The 20704-nt window shown below is 33.9% G+C and overlaps 1 protein-coding gene across 1 annotated transcript in view; it reads right to left on the reverse strand.

The window, feature by feature from the left end:
• EXOC2 (exocyst complex component 2) overlaps positions 1–20704 on the reverse strand; it is a 219401-nt gene that overhangs the window by 174277 nt on the left and 24420 nt on the right. Inside the window, 4 exon segments of the mRNA XM_079147307.1 lie at positions 537–661; positions 2101–2214; positions 14103–14229; positions 17279–17455. Coding sequence (XP_079003433.1) covers positions 537–661; positions 2101–2214; positions 14103–14229; positions 17279–17455 — 543 coding nt within the window.

Genomic DNA, 20704 nt, shown 5'->3' on the forward strand with positions numbered 1-20704 from the left:
TCATTGAAATGTCTAAAGCTCTATTTCTCGTTAATATAATTTTCCTTACATATGAAGATAATGGCAGATAGTAGACAGCTAACTTTGTGTATGAGTGTTGGGGGCTGGAGGGATGATGGCTACAAAAAACAACGCATTATCATCAGTCCTTTCCAAGTCAAACACACAATGAGTCCAACATCTTTATAGAATTTGGCACATGTGTAAGATATTGATGGCTACATAAGGATTTTAAGAATTCTAGAATTTTACCCATTGGGATTTAATTTCTTATCAGTCCCAAAGATTGGGCATCATCGAGAGGTAAAGGAGTCTCCCATTTCACACATGTAAGATGGGTCAACAAAGGCTCAGAGACAAATATTTAAAGTACCAGGCCTTCAAAGAGATTCCAGCCTAGTCTGCAACAAATATTTATGGTACATTTTAGATCTCTACTTTTATAAATACAGACTGAATGTCGCACCCTGTAAACACTCTGCAAGCACAGTGTCAGATTTCCATGGGGGAAGCTCCCAACAGATGGATCACTTTACCTGAGAGGGCATCCTGTGCTTCAAAGAATGTACTGAGACCTCCTTTCACGTATGCCAGACTGCCCTCACTCTTCTTGTTGGCCTGCCTTTTGAGGGTGGTGACTGCTGTTTTGAGCTGTTCAAAGCTGAAACAAAATTAAGAAACCAAAAGTTTGAGACTAGTAACAAGAAAAAAGAAATAAGATCATTCATCAAGTGTAAAATACTAGAAATGCTGAAATCTATGTTAAGAAGCAGCACACAGATTAATATGAAAACAAAAAGCTTGCAAATTCTTATCTAGCTCTAAATCTTTCCTTTATAAAGATGCTTAAATTACAATAACTATAAAGAATTTTGTAGCCCTCAAATGGTAATTTTAAATATATCCAATCCCTAAGAAGTAAATACATATGATAAACATGATTTACCAGATAAAGGGTTTTGAGTATATCTTCTACCTGACAGAAAGACAAATATTTCCAAGGTGGGACTCCTACATTCGTTCAAGTACTTTGGAACGTTCAGCATAATGATAATCTTACCATGTTGATACACAATTCTTAATAATAGCTACATAAAATCTGTGGGTCAATTCACAATTTGAATAATTGAGATCAAGATATTTTATCTCTATATCTCAAGAAGAGGGAACAAAAAGGTAGGTCTCTATATTTAGGAGGTTTCACTTCCATTTGAGCTACAAAAATCTAGCTATAAAATTTTGAAAATATTCTTGAATACCATGATAATTCTACACAGAAAACAGACTAATTCTGAGTTATAATAGAAAAAGTATGTCCATAAAATTAGAATCATTTTCTACAATGAAAGAATTATTTCATACATTTATCAAGCCAAATGTGTTAAAATACTAACTTTGTATTAAAATACTAACTTTTCCTCATATTCTCCAGTAATGCTTTTCATCCTAATAAGTGAATGAAAAATTTATATTAAGGTATATTTTAACAAGTTGACTTACCAATAATACAAATTTTAAGCAATAAAGCATTCATCCATATGTTTTCACTAAACTTATTTTAAATCAATCTTATAAAGAAGTTATAAATCTCTTATAGAGAATAGATAAAACATAATTAGTACACAAAAGAGAAAACTGTAACTTGGACATACAACTAATTTTGAGTTAATTTTAAGCCAAGTATTTACATAATTATACTGTAACTCATCTTCCTTTGCTCTATGGTCAGCAAAGGCAGTGTGCTCTGTATTTCACAGAACTTAAAATTCGTCAAAATTTGAGTAGGGCAATATATCACATGTATTTACAACAGCTTAGGTCCCCAGCTAAAACTCCACAAAATTTTAATGAGTTGCACAAATGTAGAAATACAAATTTATACAAAATTATAGTAAAGAATAAGAGACTTCTAATAATCTCACTTTACAAATAAGGAAGTTGATATACAGATGTTCACAGACTCACCCAAGTCAAAGAACTCATATACATAAAACTGTTACCACATGCAGAGGCAAACCTAAAACTCAAGTTACTATACTCAAATTCCCATCATTAGCATTGGAGCAGAAGCTCTCAGAGTTCAGTGTGACATTCACTAACCTGGTGGTTGAGTGGTTCTCTATAAGATACCATGCAGCTGAAAAATTCTCACTTGTAAAATCAGCACTCATTCCATGGAACAGCATTTCTAATTCCTTCTGAGGAAATTTACTTCTATGGAGAAAAAGATTTAAAATATATTATAACTATTACTGCTACAAAAAAGTAACAAGAATTATTGAGTGTCTACCTAATATAAATGTGAATATAAACAATCACAATTACATGTAATGTTATCAAGAACATCTTTGTATAAATTTATTAAATATATTTCCTATACCACAATTGATTTTCTATCATGTAAATATCATGTGCACCTGTGTGCACAATATAGGAAAATAGCTAAAATACAGAAATAACATCAATTGAAGAACATAAGATTTAAAAGAAGACTTAAAACATCAGGTTGAATTGCTCATTTTATAAAATCTACCAAAACATATAATCATTCCCCATTCAATGGATAAAAATCAAAATTTGGATACAGTGAAATTTTAAAACATCAAATTACTTTGTTAAAAAGCTTTTTATTAAAGACCTATAGGAAAGTTATTTTAAGACATTCTAAAGCCTAGGAAATTATCCGAATGCTAGTAAACCTACACCTAACTCTACAGCACTCATATTTCCATATCCATGTCTAGAAAAACCTCAAGAAAATATTGTAATAACAGGCTATACATTGTCTGCAGCTCCCTATCTTGCCTACATTTTTTTTGTTCTAATTAGTTACACAGGACAGCAGAATGCATTTTGATTCAATGTACACAAATGGAGCACAACTTCTCATTTCTCTGGTTGTATCATTAGTGCTATCGTTCAAGTACCTAGAGTAATGATGTTAATCTGATTCCACCATCTTTCCCACTCCCCTGTCTCCTTCCTAACCCTCTCACCCCTCTGCCCAATCCAAAGTTCCTCCATTCATCCCCCTGCCAATTATGGATCAGCATCCACATATCAGAGAAAACATTTGGCCTTTGGTTTTCTGGGATTGGCTTATTTTGCTTAGCATGATATTTTCCAGCTTCATTCATTTACCTGCAAATGCCATAATTTTATTCTCCTTTAAGGCTGAGTAATATTCCATTGTGTATATATACCACAGTTTCTTGATCCATTCATCTATTGGAGGGCATCTAGGTTGGTTCCATAGGTTAGCTATTGTGAACTAAGCTGCTATAAACATTGATGTGGCTACATTACTTTAGTATGCTGATTTCAAGTCTTTTAGGTATAGACTGAGGAGTGGGATAGCTGGGTCAAATGGTGGTTCCATTCCAAGTTTTCTAAGAAATCTCCATACTGCTTTCCAAAATGGCTGCACTAATTTGCAGTTCTACCAGCAATGTGTAAGCATACCTTTTTCCCTACATCCTTGCCAATCCTTATTGTTGCTTGTATTTTTGATCACTGCCATTCTGATTGGAGTGAAAAGATATCTTAGAGTAGTTTTGATTTGCATTTCTTTAATTACCAGAAATATTGAACATTTCTTCATATATTTGTTAATAGATTGTATATCTTCTTCTGTGAAGTGTCTGCTCAGTTCCTTAGCCCATTTATTGATGATTATTTGTTTTTCTTGGTGTTAGGTTTTTTGAGTTCTTTATATGTCTTGGAGATTAGTGCTCTATCTGATGTGCATGTAGTAAAGATTTTCTCCTACTCTGTAGGCTGTCTCTTCATGTTATTGTTTCCTTTGCTGAGAAGAAGCTTTTTAGTTTGAATTCATCCCGTTTATTTTGACTTTATATTTTATATCTTGCATTTTATTCATTTACATATTCATTCAAACACTAATATCTATTATAGGTCAGGCTCCATGCTGAGACACCAAACATGTCTGAGAGCAAATATACCATAGCCAGACTCTGCAACCCACCCCCCAGTCTCATAACTTCATACACAGGATTTGCTGCTGTCACACCTCCCTATTTGGAGGATGAAGTCCATGCTCCACTGTTAAATGTCTTCTGCTTATTTCTTGGGAAGCATTTCTGCCATTCTAATCCTTAAACTCAAAGCTTCAGCAACTTCTAAAGGATTATACTCTTCTGTACAACCATGTTCATTTTTACTTTGTTCCTCTGATTTGCTGTCCCCTCTAACTGATGTGTCCCTAACCCTGATACACTAGAAAAGTCCAACCTATAAGGTATAAGAAAGACACAACATTATTTTATAGCCCAGGATCTTCAAAGTTTATTCAGTAAGGTAATTATCCCCACCTGAGAAGCAAATGTGGACAGATCCAATGATGTTTTCAACTTACTCCTACCTGGGAGAGTTTTGATTTCCCAGTACTACAAATAGCCTAAATCCAGAAACAGTAGCCCAGCCAATATCAACACTCAGTCTATATCCAAAGGTAATATTTTTCTTTCCTTCTCCACAGCTAGGATCAATGATTGAGGGGCTGCTCAGTTTGAGGGATAAGTAAGCCTTTGACCCCTTCCTCTCCTAGTCACTGTCTCAACTGTAGTAGGATGGAAAGAGAGGAAAGAATAGAAAGTCCTTCCAGGCTATCACTGGTGGGTCTCTGCTCACTGGACGGTAAAACCTACATCAGTCTTGTAGGCATTTTCACAGGTTCCCTAAAGGGTGCTCTGGGAGAACCCTCTAGACATATCTCTTGAATCCATTTGCTTCCTACTGCCTTTCCTCAGCCTCTAGTTGCCCTGCAGTCTTTTGCACACAACTTATTATATACATCTCCCTGCTAAAACCCCACAACACTTAGGGGCCTGTCCTCTAGACACAACTTCCTGAGGCCCACTCATATGGTCACAGGGAACACCTCTCCCAAAAAGCCACCTCTACTGTCTACATGTGCTCTGTATTCTACAGCTTCTGCAAGCACTGTCACCTGGGTGCCCAAGGGAAGTCCCACTTGACAGGCCTTATTAGAGAAGTTCACATGTCGTCATTCTACCCCTTCAGAGTCTAGCACAGCTCTTCCCAAGGAAACCTCCCATAAGTCCTATCTGCCTGGACTCTCCCTTCATGTTCCCCAGAAAGCCAACAAGTTCAAGTAGCAGGTCTCAAGGATTTCTCTTAAAAATCTGCCTAGTGAGATACCACACCACCTTCCCCTAAATATGTGCTGTGTGAGAGTCTCACTCTACATCCTGTTAAACGGACTTTCTTCTGCATGAAGAATCATTCTTATTGTCAGTAGAGGGGAAAGAAAGCCCTGCTAAATGTCTAGTAACCAAAAACAACCTGTGAGATTTTAGGAGGCTCACGTCACCTCAGTTTAGAAACTGAGACTGAATTTATTTTCCTTACTAATAGCTTCAAAAGTTCAAAGATCTATAGTTAGAACCTTCTTGAAGTGTATATGTGGCATTCATTAGCTTACTGGTCATTTTCTCTAGTCAGTGGTCTCTGACAGGGATGTAGAGAACTCTGCTTTTATTTTTTTTTTTCCGACACTTTACAGAAGACGACATACAGGCTATTAATAAATATATGAAAAAGTGTTCAACATCTCCAGAAATTAGAGAAATGCAAATTAGAACTCTGCTTTTTTAAGTTTATTTTGGTGTAGATTCTTCATGCTGATTCTGGTACTTAGTAAGAAAACCCTGTCACTTCTAAAACTTGAGACTCTCATTTTATTTGTATACCATGCCTGTAATTTAGAACTTTTGGGGAACAAAATGACTAAGTAGAGACTTAGGCTAAGCCACAACATGCTGGACCCCAGTGTAACTAATTCAGAAACACTTCCTTCTGATAGGGCCTGGATTTCAGGGAGGGCCTTGACTTAGTAGTCCTACCTTCTAACTGATAGGGAGTGTCTCTCTAGACTACTGTATGAAGGATCAATTGGCTTTGTTTAAACACAATCGGTTACCAGTGTGGCATGCAGACCACATTTGGTCAACCTTGCTTCTATGTGCAGGCATTCTAAATATTGATTGACGCAGAAAGTTAAATAATCATAACAAACAAAAATGTCCTACAGAATTGCCTGATATTAACTAAATCCCTAATTATAATAGTGGTTATTAACTATTCAACTATAAAAAAAAGCCTCAATTCCAAACTCACATATTAAGGACACAACTGAGAAAAAAGAAGCAAAATGAGACACTGAGAAGTCAAAGTAAGCATCTGTATTCCTCACGCCAGCCCTGCATAATTTTAGTTTAGTTGTGTGTTTCCCTGCCCATCATCAAAGTAGTGGGTAAAGAAGAATTGTTTGTGTCAAGAAATGATATCGATGAAGCTAGGTATTGCCCATTTGTATAGTGTTTGCCTAATATGCACAAGGTCCTGAATTTAAACCCTAGCACTACAAATGAAAAAATAAAATGACTTCAAGAAAGAACCTATAACACAATGATATCAAGTAAAGCAAAAGAGTACAAAATTTAGACATAAAAAACTCAAAACTAGAGCAGTTGTATGCTATGGTAACATGGATAAGACTCTCCAGTTCTTACAAACCTATAAACCCTGCTCAACATAGTTAGCAAAAAAAAATTTTAATGGGATGAATATGGCATATTAAAAAAGTTTATGTCCTAAACAATAAAAAGCTTAAACTGCTGGGACCCAAAAATGTAAGTCTACAGCTCTCCAGAACTTCTCATTCTATATTCAGTATTTAAAATTCACCTCATTCCTAAACTTTAATAACATTTTACTTACAGTATACTAAATTGTTATTTTTACGAACAAAATCAATTATATCGAAACAGAAAGTTTTAATGTCTAGTGAGGACTCTAGGACAAGAGCTATTAAGAAACTCTCCTACCCCAGAGGAGTCCCTCCCCACCTACCTCACCCTCAGAGAGAGAGCAAGAACGGGTCTGGTCATACTGACTGGCAGCAAAGAGACACCCATGGACATGGCAAGGCCCCCACAGGTTCAGCACCCTCATCTCACATCATGTTCACGCCATAGCTGCTAGAAGGACAAGTATGGGAGAAAGGAGAATGGCAGATCCTAAAATTGAGCTTCGGCATGAATGGTGACAAGACTCTGTGCTCCCATCAGAGAGCTTTAGGCTGAGATTTGAAGTATCAATTCACCTTAGTTTTTTCTGTCTTGGCTTTTTTGTTGTTTGATTGTTTTTTTCTTGTTATTGTTTTTTCTTTTTTTTTTTTCTTTTTCTTGTGGTACTGGGGATTGGGCCCAGGGGTGCACCACCACTGATCTATGTCCCCAGTTCTTATTTTTCTTTTGAGAGATCTTGCTAAATTTACCAGGCTGGTCTCAAACTTACAATCCTCCTGCCTCAGTCTCCCAAGTTGCTGGAATTATAGGCATGCACCTGGCCCACCTACTAGTATCTTACCCACCACAAACATTGCTCCTTCAGGCTCCCAAATGAGCCAGGCAGAATTTGAAAGTACTGGATTTCTTGGTCCAAACGCCCAAACCCTTATAATCACCCCTCAGACTGTATTTATTCTTCAGTGATTTCTTTCTAAAGACCTTAAAACTATTTCACCAAACTTAACTACAACAATTTGAGTTGGAAGAAGTGCTGAGACCTAAATCAGAAATTGGATGTACAGGAATAAGAAAAATTATTTTCAAGACAGTGAAATTCTAATACAGAGATGTCAAGTCGTTTTGTCCAAATCATACAATTAAAGTCCAGGACTAATCATGCATAGAAATGCAGCTGCATTATCAGTAGACACTATTGGCTAGTGACCTGACAATTATTCTAGGCCCTCTCTGGTAGAAGAATTCCATACAGTCTGGCATTTGTGCCTTTAACGGGTAAGGTAAACTATCCCAAGCCAACCCTGTCACTTTCCCCTTGTTCTTTATTGAGTGACACTGTTTTGACCAGTGCTATCTGAGGAAAGATCAACTAGAGTCTTTTTGGGAAATGTCTCCACACTTGAAGGAGAACCCAGAAGAAACAGTGTCTTTCTGCCTCTGGGTATTATGTGTTTAGTTTCAACACTAGGAAGTGCTAAAGTCATTTTGCAATTATGAAGAAAATCAGTTTTATGCTAAGGGCAGCAGAACAAGAAACCCAGGTTCCTCAAAACATGACTTTCACTGCCTCAACCAATCTTGGTGTCTGTTATCTGCTTAAATATACTGATATTTTATGCATATACCCCAAAAATATGAAATAGATGATCTGAAAAACAGAGAGAAATGGCAATGCCAAGAATCAACAAAGCTGACTGCAAATGTACAGATGACTCTACTCAGTATTTACATTGGGAGGCAGCAGTGATAAGAGTGGCTAACAGGATAGGCTCTGCATTCAATTTCCAAGTTTGCTCCATCTGTCTGTATAACTGTGGGGAAGTTAATTTAACTTCTCTTAGGTTTCCTTTATTCATGAGGATCATAACACCTCCCTTTCAGGAATGTTTTGAGGATTAAAGTAGATAATGCTCATGAAAGGCTTAGCAGTCTCTGGCACACAGTGAATGCTCAAAAATGTTATTTGCTGTTACTATTATTTTTATACGTCTTAGTTTTTTATATTTTACAGGTTATTTTTATCATTACATTTAATTTTCATCACAAGTGAGTCAAATGCTCTCATATTACAGATGAGTAAACATCCTCAGAGAGATTACATGTCAATAATAAAGACTGAACTCTAGTGCTTCTACTGTCAAAGTACCAGAGAATCTTAAGATAGGAAATAAAACCATAACTATAAATCTGTGAAGATAAAAAACCAGGGGAAGAATGGAAGGGGTAGTTTTTTTTTAACCAAAAACAAAGGAAAGTATTAATTATTTAATAACCACAATAGGAAAGGAAGAAGCACTATGTCAACATGATTTATGAAGCACAGACAGTTAAAACTTAAATGTGTATTTAGAATAAATGGATTTTGGATACTAGCTTCTAAATGAAATGACAGTTCAACAAGTCAGTAAAAGCAAGATATATACTTATACTTTAAAACTACTAGAGTTAGAGATCAAAAGTAACATATACTCCACTACAAAAACCCATGAAATATTTTCATTAAGGAATCAAAACACAGTTTCAGTGGTAGATAACTCTTTCTACCCTTAAAAAAATGTTTTCCATTAGATGGCAGTGTAAACTCAGATTTAAACTTTCTAAAAATGGGTAGCCCAAGCATGCGTATTGAGGAACAGACATAAAATTAACAGGAATGTGCATAACATAACAGCATTTGCTTTCCAGTATAAGAACAATCTTCAGTGATAACCAGTGTAGCATGCAAAGCAATGACATTTGTTGTGAGAACATTCTAGCCACCCAGATACATTGAAGTCTGGGTGCAGTTTTGATATTCTGTTTGCATTGAAGACAACACATTTCCTTCATGTGGCAGATGGAAGATGGAAGGGTAGGGGGTTAGTAATAAAAGTTGGCTTATATAGTTCTTTGAATGTGTAAATGTTATGCTTAATTCTTTAGCTTTAAATTTTTTAAATATTTCTATTTTTAGTTGTTGATGGACCTTTATTTTATTAATTTATATGTGGTGCTGACAATTGAACCCAGTGCCTCACACATGCTAGGCAAGTGCTCTACCACTGAGCTACAAAATTTTTAGTAACACTGTTTACATCCTGTTATATTAAAGATCATAAGTTCTCTGTGGTTGTCTCATTTTGTTTTTTTAATCTGATAGTTTCTGGACTTAGGCATCATATCATAGCCCACAAATCTATTTTTACAAAATTCTAAAAGATACATTTATCCAAGTTCTTCTCCTCTACACTCCTAGTAAGATTTATCTTGCCATCACTTTTCCTTTCTTTTAACATACAGCTTTCTAAATGTAGTGGGGAAACCGGTCATATTTTCTTTCCATTAGAAAGCTAAACTGATTAGAAGAATGAGATATGCATTGCCTATAAAACCAGTGTAGAGATAAAACAAACATTAGTGGTATATCAACCGAGTAGATAGCCCTTTCCACATAGTAATTCATAAAAAATGTTATGAGGCAAAATTCCATTTTTCTACTCCCACTCCAATAGGTGTACTGTCTCCAAACACTGTCTATAAATATTCTCTTATTAGACTAATAAGTATTGCTTTTAAGAAACAAAACTTAATGAAGATTCTCACTTAACATGAACCTGGTTTTACTTTCTTTTTTTGGTTTAAATAGTTTGTCTCCATTACAATTGAAGCCATGCAGAGAACATAATCTGTGACAATAACTGTAATAAATCAGAAATATGGACCTTTTACAAGCAAATCCTACTCTCAATTCAAAGTGAAGTTAGTTTTTCTGAGCAATTAGTAACATTGTTTATAAGTATCAAGGCACCATGTGTGCAAAAACATCAGTTAAAAATTTAGGAATATGAAGGATTTTAACAGTCAAAGGCGACCAATAAATGCCAGTTGTTAAACTTGTGGCCTGAAAGACAACAGCATGCATGTTGGGTCAGCCAATAAAATATTTATTAAACTCTGACTCACACCAAAAAGCAACAAGGAAACTATATTGTATTACTCTCACTTTGCTTTTTCATATTCAGATGAACCAACCACAGCACCACAGGATGCCTCATTGTTCCTTTGTACACTGGGCTGTCAGCTGTAGAAAATTTCCATGAACATTCACATTGCAATTACCAGGAGCTGATTCATCTCCAAAGGCTGCCTCCCCACTTTAATCCGATAATTCATCAAGACCACAGTTGAGTATTTTATAATAAGCATTTATAATTCTTCAAACCTTCTAAATCAATACCTTTCAATCAGCAAATAATATTAAAACCCTGTTGTTCCTTATTCAATGATGTTTAAAGAAAATAGGTCTTCAGTTTTTAAATTATAAAAGAAACTCCTAATTGACATTAATAAAGAGAAATAAAAGAAAACAAGGTTTCTGATCTGAATGAAATGCTCTTCTTTACAGACACCAAAGCTTTTATCTAAAGTATATTAAGTGAGTTAGGAAAATAAAACTTATACCAGCATTTTACAATATGTCTTTCCCTTCCTTTTCTTTTTTTCTTTTTCTTTTCTTTCTTTCTTTCTTTCTTTTTTTTTTTCTCTAAAACAAGATTTCTCTATCTAGGCTGTGGTTAGCTCAGTAGTAGAGTGTACACTTAGCCATCGATGGGCAAAGCCCTGGATTTGATTCTCGACACTACCAAAAAATAAAATTTCTCTATCTGAAGTAAAAAGAGTTCAATAAACCAAAGTGGCTTTCTTGGCGGTTATTTTAAAAAGAAAAAGAAAGGGAAGCCTGTAAGGCACTTTTCTGATCAAAAACATTCCTTCCTTTTGGTTTCTATACTCTCTCTCTCTACTTTCCTACTTTCATTTCTTGCTTCCTGGCACCTCTAGCAAGAAAGGAAAAAAAAAAAAAAAAAAAAGGCAAAAGATTCTTAAACAAAAAAATTACTGGATGCCCTTTTCTAGTCAGGAGCTCGGCAGTGCCTTCCTAATGCTCTCTCTGATGCTATGAGGATCTTTGCATTTCTCTGTAAACTGACAAATTTACATCTCTGTGAGACAGACAGAGGGAGGGGAGGTCTGACAGTGACAGGAGGGATTTCATCCACAGAAACAGGGCAGATGAGGATATAACTGGTTAGCAGCAGAACTAGCTTGTTTTACACCTTTGAGTATTCCTCACTGCCTATTATATCTCTTCCAGGACATTCCTTTGAAATGTTTTTTGCATTTTATTGGTTCTCCCACTAATTAATGATTTAAATAAGAGCTCACTATTCATTTTATGTGAGAGTTGAGATTTTACCTGTTTCAAAAATTATTCTTTAATATTTTACATTATCTAATGGTTGAGCAAATTATACTGAAACTTGAGCAGTACCTTAAAATAAAAATTTGTTAATATTACCCCCATTTAAGTCCTTCTTCAATACATGTGCAAGAGATTATTTAAGACTTTAATATAATTTATTATCCTATCATTTTTATCCTATCATCTTAAGTCATTAAAGAAAGGTTCTTAGGCTGGGGAGTGGCCTATTTGGAAGACTGAGGCAAAAGGATTGCTAGAGCCCAAGAACTCAAAGCCAGTCTAAGCAACAGAGTCAGAATCCCTCTTTTCCTAAGCAATGAAAAGTATATGTCCAAGAAGACAGTAATAATGACTGACATTCGCCAGGTACCTGCTATGTTCTACATGTTTACCTGCATCTATACACTGAAGGTTCACAACAATCTGAACCAGGTACACCATTGTGCACCTGAGGAAACCAAGGCAAAGAAAAGCTGAATAACTTCTTCAAAATCATCCTGCTAGTAACTGGTGGAGCCCAGTTTCAAGTCAAGGAAGTCTGGCTCCAGACCAAACTAGACTACCTCTCAAAGAAAAGAAAATTTTAAGCAAGCTCAAATTTGTAGTGCCATAATTCCTCACGCTGTTACCAACCTTGCCAAATGATTATCTTAGAACATATTAAGAAAGAGTGTCATTAGAGACAGACAGTTCAAGCCAAACCTCTTTGTAGGTAGCACCATATTAGTAAGATAGTCAAAGGTAAGAGGACATGAGACTATAGAACAAATAAGGGAAGTCTATATGCCAAAATAAAAGGGGAGGACCTCAATTTTATGAAAGTGAACGTTCAATCTAAACCTAACTTTGCTCATTGGTTGAGTCTCATGTAAAATGCGTGCAATGCCTCTGCACTCCTTTGGTTCACATTACAAAGCTGCCTCTTGGTCAAACAAGAAAGAGAAATCAGAAGGGCCCTTCTGCTCTACACTTTCTGTAGCAGTCTTGGAAAGAACCTGGATTTCACGTTGTTTAAGCAAGGACTTCATGGATTTACTATCAACTACAAAGTCTATTTATGCTTGAAAATGTGCTCAAATACATACCTGGACAAAAAAAAAAGAAAGAAAAAAAAGGTTCCTATCATTCTTCTCTGGACTGTCTCAATTAAATTCTTAATTTCCAGGGTACTGAAATCCTTAAAACAGCTCTAGAATGACCCATACTGCCTAAATGCTTCAAAGATGTTACCTAGGGCAAATTCAAGCTCGCTAAAGCTGCCAGTGCCCATGGTTTTTTATCACATGATGTGTCCCCAAGATAAATGCCCTACCTCCCTGTCATAGGACAAACCTAGTAATGAAAAAGCAGTTTGTTGTTTAATTACTAATGATCTTCAAGTGTGTAGACTTAAAGGTTGAATATTTACAGATTAGTGGAGAATCTTCCCCAGTCTTAGAAAAACATAATGGTTAAAGTATTAATAGAACAAACTTGCTGCCTTCCCGGAGTGTTTATGAAGCAACACTAAAACATTGTACTAGGGAGTAAGTAAAACAAAATCCCAGATTTGGTTATAAAATACCATGAAAGAGATTATTTACCTGGTACAACTCTGATGATTGAAATTAAGTAAGTCTAGAATAAGTAAGAATTATGGCAGGAATTATTATGCAGGCTGGGGTTGTGGTGCAGTGTAAAGCATTTGCCTAACATATGTGAGGCACTGGGTTTAATCCTCAGTATCATATAAAAATAAATAAATAAAACAAAGGTATTGTGTCTGTCCACAACTAAAAATTTTTAAAAAACCATTTTGGCTCTAATTATTCTAAAATATTTCTAGAAAATTCAAGCAAATGGACAGATTACAAACTCTATCTTCACTTCAAATACCATCTAACTATTTAAATTTACCAACTCTAGATAATACTCACATCATTAAAAATATCAGTTAGGAGCTGGGGATATAGTTCAATGGAGCTTGCCTAGGTAGCTTACAAGCTAGGTTAGATATCTTGCCTATGATATGCAAGGCCCTGACTTCAATTCCTAGTACCACAAAAAAAGGCATTAGTTATTAAGATGTCAAGACTTTTGTTGGCACAAAATTCAAATTCAAAAAGATTAAAGAGGTAGATAATTTTGCCAAAAGTTTAAACTAACTATAACATTTACTCTAGCAAAGCTGACCTAATTTCAGTTGTCTTTGAATGTGCTTCCAGGACATTTCTGGAATTTGACTCTCCTTAAATACATAAAACTTTTAGCAAATGAAGAATAAAGAAAACCAAAGGTAAGACAATACTCACTTTTCAATTTCAATGCCAAGAGGATTTGCAGGACGGAGGGACAAGGGAGGAATTCCTTTATTCCTGTCGGTGCGCATATCATAATAATTCATTTCATCAACCCACACAGCAGACTGATCCAAAATGCCTACAAACATGAGGAACACAGCCTTAATACAATAAAGACTCCCCCAGGTATTTTTTAGGTCTTGCCCTATTGCTTTAGTTTTTAAAGACCTAATATCAAATGTCTAATAGATCAAATTTAAAAGATTTGAAGGCCCTATAGCTTGGATAATTTTTAATGGCTAGTGGCTTAATTAAAAATACTAAGAACTTATAAAAAGGCAAAAATAGCACCTTGGTTTACAGTTTGTTATTTTTCAATAGAGAATACAAATTAAAATTAAGCCTCTGAGAAAAATATTCTTCAAAAACAAATGTATTTTACAAATAACAAATGCTACAATTATTTATACATTCTAAATATTATTGTTTTTATTCAAGAGAATATTCTGGAAAATGGCTGAGAAAAACCTAGACAGAAAACATTCAACTTAAGCATTATTAATAAAATGAAAAGATTCTTGGTTAAGATAATTCAAAAAGTCATAATACATATAAATAAATACATGATGTTATACTTAATATTTTGAGTTTCTTCTGAGTTCTACAAGCTACCTAAGGACATATCACTGCAGATGAAATCCAAAATATTTCTTAAAAGATTCTTAAAAACTCTCAAAAAAATGTCTTTTATATTCTCTTTTCCTCTATAAACATGGCCATGTTCTCATAAATAGTTATGCAAAAACAACATATTCTATTTTGTTTTTGTTTTTGTTTTTTTTGTTTTTTGGTTTTTTTTTTGTACCAGGGATTGAATCCAGGGACACTTAACCGCTGAGCCACATTTACAGTCCTTTTAATTTTTTTTTTAATTTTGAGACAGGTCTCACTAAAGTTGCTTTGTGGTTTCCTAAGTTGCTGAGGCTTGCTTTGAACTAGCAATCCCCCTCCCTTGGCCTCCAGAGTTGCTAAGATTACAGGTATGCACCATCAATGCCAGGCTCCAGGTTATTTTTCATTCTTTTTCCTATTATTAATGTTGCAAATGTCCCAGATGATAAAAACATTAGGTTTTTTCTATACTATGCTAAAACCAATTAGTTAAATGCAACAAAATATCAATAATTAAATCAGTCATTTGACATTCAAAGAACACATGGCTTATGTAATGGAAATGATTAGGTTATTCAGGGAAAACTAACTGGATATGAACCCTGTGAACAAGATTTAATTCCAAAAATATCATTTTCCCTTATGTGACTGAGCTCTTCAATCATTCATCTCAGCGCAGGACTTACCAGTTACCACCTCAAGAACCCTGAGCTTAACAAAGCAGAAGCAAAAATCCAGGCACACAGAGCAAGCTGCCCCCACCTCTACAGAGGAAGGCTGGGGAGGGTGGGGAGGACTTTTTGGAAAGGCTGCTTAAATACCAGGCTATTTGTAGCTGCACGACTCTTTGTGAACCTACTAATTCAGCACCCATAGTTCTGCCTGGGCATAATGGGGACTCTGAGATTATGCTCAAGTCCAGTCACTCTGGAGCACAGGTCAAAAGATAATTACACCTACTATGTGCTTGGTCTTGGGCTGGGCATTCTAGAATAAAATTAGTGTTTTCACCTAAATTTCTTTTTATCTGCTACATAAACATGCTATAAAATAGTGGTGAATTTTATAAAAATGTTACAGTCCTCTAAAAAACCGTGAAACAAGTTCCTTCCTGCTTTAATTTCACAGGTCAGCAGTTAAAGACGTTAAATAAATAAATACATAAAAATAGAACTACATTTTATATGACACATGTATGTACCTGTACATAGGTAAATATATACAGATCCAATGTTAAAAATTTCTTTAAATTTCTGTAAGGAATTTTTATTCATTAAAATAAGAATTTGTGGAGGATAATACTATAGAAAGGTTTTATGATTTAAGAGAGAAAACAAAAACAACTTGCAAAATTGTTTACTTTTATACAGAGAGAACTACTGCATGGTTTTAATTATGCCTATGATGTTCTTACTTTATATAAATATTTGTGTATTAATGCAAAACATTAACAGTGTTACAAATCGAAATCTGACATTACTCTAATTTTAGCAGGGGCAATGGATAAGTACATAACTATGAGAACAGTAACTTAACATTACTAATTTGCTGTGTAAGGAACTAGGCTAAGCACTTTACATACATTTATATTCTAACATACAATCCTATGAAGTAGGTAATATTTTCATTATATTTTTTTTTTTTTCTCTTTTTTTTTTTTTGCAGTGCTGGGGATCAAACCCAGGGTCTTGTGCAAGCACTCTTTACCAACTGAGCTATCTCCCCAGCCCTTTTCATTATATTTTTACCCACAAAGAAACTAGGCACTGAAGTTGCTAGTAGCTAGTGGTAATAAAAGCCCATTTTAGAATTCAAGTCTGTCTCCTCAGACTAAGTTCTTAACCACCACTAATGTGCAGAAGGAAGAGATGAGTATGTTAAAAAGGATTTTGTGAAGTGCCATATGATACAAAGAAGAGGAATTGTTATTAGTTTGGAGGGCTAAAAACCGATCCAAATCAGGCAATATTTCTTCTGGACCTGGAAGGTAGGGAAAATGAAGGGAAAGGAAATATTATTCAGAAAACACTATTGCTAATTTGGCCAAATCAGAAGCAATTTCACCTTGTAGTATCATTGTATTCATAATCTAAGAACCAAAACTGGTATGTCAAAATATAAAATGAACAGATTTTGTTAATAACAGAACAGTATTTCTTTTTGAGTCTTACGTTTTATTGACTTTGAGCTCAACAAATGGCAAATTTTTACCAAAAATTACAGTTTTTTAAAAAATATATTTTTAGTTATAGATGAACACAATACCCTTATTTTGTTTATATTTTTTATGTGGTGCTGAGAATCAAACCCAGTGCTTCACATGTGCTACCAATGAGCCACAACCACAGCCCCCCCAAAATTAGTTTTTACCAAGATCCTTTTCCTAACAAAATTAACATATATTGAATTGATGAGATATGAAAGTAGGTAAATTTTAAACTAAGCTACCATTTAAATTTTAAAAGATAAACTAATTTTTATTTTCATCTTTTGAATAAAATCACTCAAAGTTTTACCTATTTTTTCAGGTTTTAATAGCTTGAAAGAGACTGTTGAGGTTCCTTTGCCACCTGTCTTGGTTGTGACAATAATGTCCCCTTTGTCATTTTTGGCTTGTCCCACTCGACATACTATTTTACTTGCAGACATCCATTCTGCTGTCAAAAGGCAATTATGTCCACAAATTGTCAATCCTGCAAATAAAGGAATAAAAAGAACAATGATAAAACCTTAAACATGTCTTACCTGAAAAAATATAGAAATAGCCTTTCCTGTTCAATAGTTATTTTTATTATTAAATATACCTGATGTTATTTGTAAGTTTACTGCTGTATAGATTTTTTTCCAATTTGTTTTTTCTCTAGTATTTAAGACTTCCTTTAGACTACGTTTAAGTTTCTTGCAATATCATAATAATGGACCATAATTACGGCCAGGCATTCCAGATTACTTAAGACTATGATAATGTTAAATTATTTTCAGAAGTGTTAAAAGGAAAATTATTACTACTACTGAAGTTTAATGATTAGTATAGGTTTTTCACATGTTTTAATAAATTTGTAGATCATTCCATAAAACATTCTATATTTATTCATCTTCCTGAAAAGAATCAGCAAGTACTTTTTCTGGTGTTCAATTATACCTGGTGTTAAAGAATAAACTAAAGTGAAAATTTTATTTACTTGAGGATAGCATAAAGTATTATAAACCTGGTGAAGTGTTTCAGACATTACTGGATTATATCATTTCATAAATTTGCATAGCAGTTCCTATCCTGGAAGTTTATGCTACCTTGGTATTTTCCTAATAAAACTCTAACTAAATTACTGTTCCATTATTCTACTCTTCCAGTAAACCAACATCTTCAAAACATTAACTCATATCTATCACCTCCTTCACTTGATAGTATATTAATTAAAAACGTGGCAATAACCAAATAATACTGTCTACTGAAAGACTGCAGTAAGACATGTCCCCTAGGCAGAACACCAATACTGGTCAGTCAATTTTCTAACTCTCTTCCTTTACATTTCCATTTCCACAATGAAAGAAGGAGGTAATAAATATTTATGGAAAAAATAAACCAGAATGTATGTGGTACAATCACAGCAATTTCACATTTTTTTTCTTCTTTATTTAACTTTGTATATTGCTCAGCAGGCCAATTTGGCAATTATTAGGTTTATTTTTGCTTTTTTTATTTTCCCCCTCCTCATATACCAGGAACACCTCAACCAATGGCAAACTTGGTTTTAAAAATGAAGGGAGAGGGCTGGGGTTGTAGTTCCGTGGCAGAGTGCATGCCTAGCACCTGCAAGGCACTGGGTTCAATTCTCAGTACTGCATATAAATAAATAAAATAAAGATCCATTACCAACTAAAAATACATTTTAAAAAATGAAGGGAGAGATTCAAGACATCTTTTCTTATAACTTAAATGACTATTTAGTAAGAAGGTTATATTAACCTTAAAGAAATTTTAAAAGATACATTTTTAAGACATTTATATTGCTTGAAATAATGAATTTTGGGTATTCCCCTAAAATATTTATTATTTAAATATTATTATTATTAAATATTTATTATTTATTCATGTATATAGAAACTTATTTTCCTAATAATGACATTTAAAGGTTCCTTTTAGGACAAAATTTTCTAAAAATACTTTTTAAAACACTCATAATTCAAAACTGTGTTTTCAAAATGGGAATACCCTTGATATCTTTCCTGATAATCAATTTTTGTTATGAAAATTTTAAATGATTTAAAATATTGAATACTTCTTCAAAACCAACTTCCCAAGATAAATAGAATGTACATTTTGCTCGAGTAATTTTATATATGTGTAAATCAGTCTATATATTTTTTAAAACAAGCAGGAATTGTTTTCATTTATAATGTACTTACAAATATGGTGGTTATTTTGATGTCACATCAACTCAATATATAACAACATTTTAAAATTTTATAATATCAAAAATATTCTTATGATTTTAAACTAACTTTTCAGAAAAGAAAATAACTCAATAATAAGTGTCAGAGTATAAAGTAAAAACACAAATAGCATCTTTATTTTTTAAAAAATGGTCATTCGGGATATAAGTTCCCTGCCAGAGAACTATCCCATAATAAAACTAAGGAAGGCAGCAGATTTCAGATATCCTATACACATAAAGTCTCAAAAAACCACTCAAATGAGCAAACATAAATGGTAGCCATGAAGAATGAGGTGGCACAAAACTATCCCTAAAGTAACAGCTTATTCACCTGCTCATAAATGTTTTCAAGGTTCCTCTGATTTAATATCTGAATTCTTGTTTTACTCCAAAGATTAATAATCAGCAAAGAATTTAAACATGAATTCCAATAGATTATTTTCAATGTTATGAAATTAAAAATGATGACAAGATCTATAAGTTTCATTCTTAAGCATATTTTTGCTAACCTAAAGAAAATTAAAAAGTCTGCTTCATGAACTAAATTAAAATAGCATTTAAAAAAACAAAGCAACTTGTAGAATTCCAAGTAAAGTACTTTTATAATGTTTTACTTGGCTAGTGTAGAAATCATCTGAGTTAAAAACACTTAAATTATTTAGCAGGTTGTTTGCTTTTTTAAAAAAATGGTTTCTTGGCAATACATGAAGCAGGTTGAAAGCTCAACTAGCAAGGTTTATAAAAGTAATACACACTTGATCAAATAAGAATAGCATTGCCAGAAGCTAAAGCAAGATTAAAATTTACATAGGCTAGTAACTATCATGTTTTGGTCTTCACAAAGAGTGCCAGTTAAAATTTTAGATATAACCTCCTTCTATGTGGTATATTTCCATACATTCTGGGGATTTTTTTCTACTTGAGTAAAGAAATATCTGGATTGAGCTATGTTAAAAAATAAATAAAGTCATGGGATTAGACAATCTTTGTTAAGAAAAAAACTGAAGTAATCTTTAATAAAGAATCAAAATCTATCACTAGAGAAAATAATACAAATGAGATGTATTTAAATAACACTAGCAAAAGGAATTAGCTGGAAGTATAAAACTCAGTTATTATTTTACAGTGCTGAGCTCTGATTAACTTTCTTTTTAAAGGGTTTTCCAGATAACCAAAAACCAGTCCATTAACAAGAAGTTACAATGCAGGAAAGTTAAGTTCCAACTCAATCTCCAGTACTTTATCAGTAGGTCCCTCTTTGGTTAAAAACTTAGTCCAGAGAATGCTTGAGTCTAGAATAATTTTATGTGGCAAGTCAGTATATATATTCAGTAGCAAATACTGGGGTGCTTTCGTTCCTCATTCTGAATGCATCTCTCTACCCTCATCTGAAATTCACAGATAATAAATGTTAACTGACCATAAGTCATATTTAAAATTTGCTCTCTTCCCTATCCCTGATACCCATTTGTATTTTTATAAAACCATAGTTTGGTTCTATCCTTT

Source organism: Sciurus vulgaris (genome assembly GCF_902686455.1).
Source record: "Sciurus vulgaris genome assembly, chromosome: 7".
Lineage (NCBI taxonomy): Eukaryota > Metazoa > Chordata > Mammalia > Rodentia > Sciuridae > Sciurus > Sciurus vulgaris.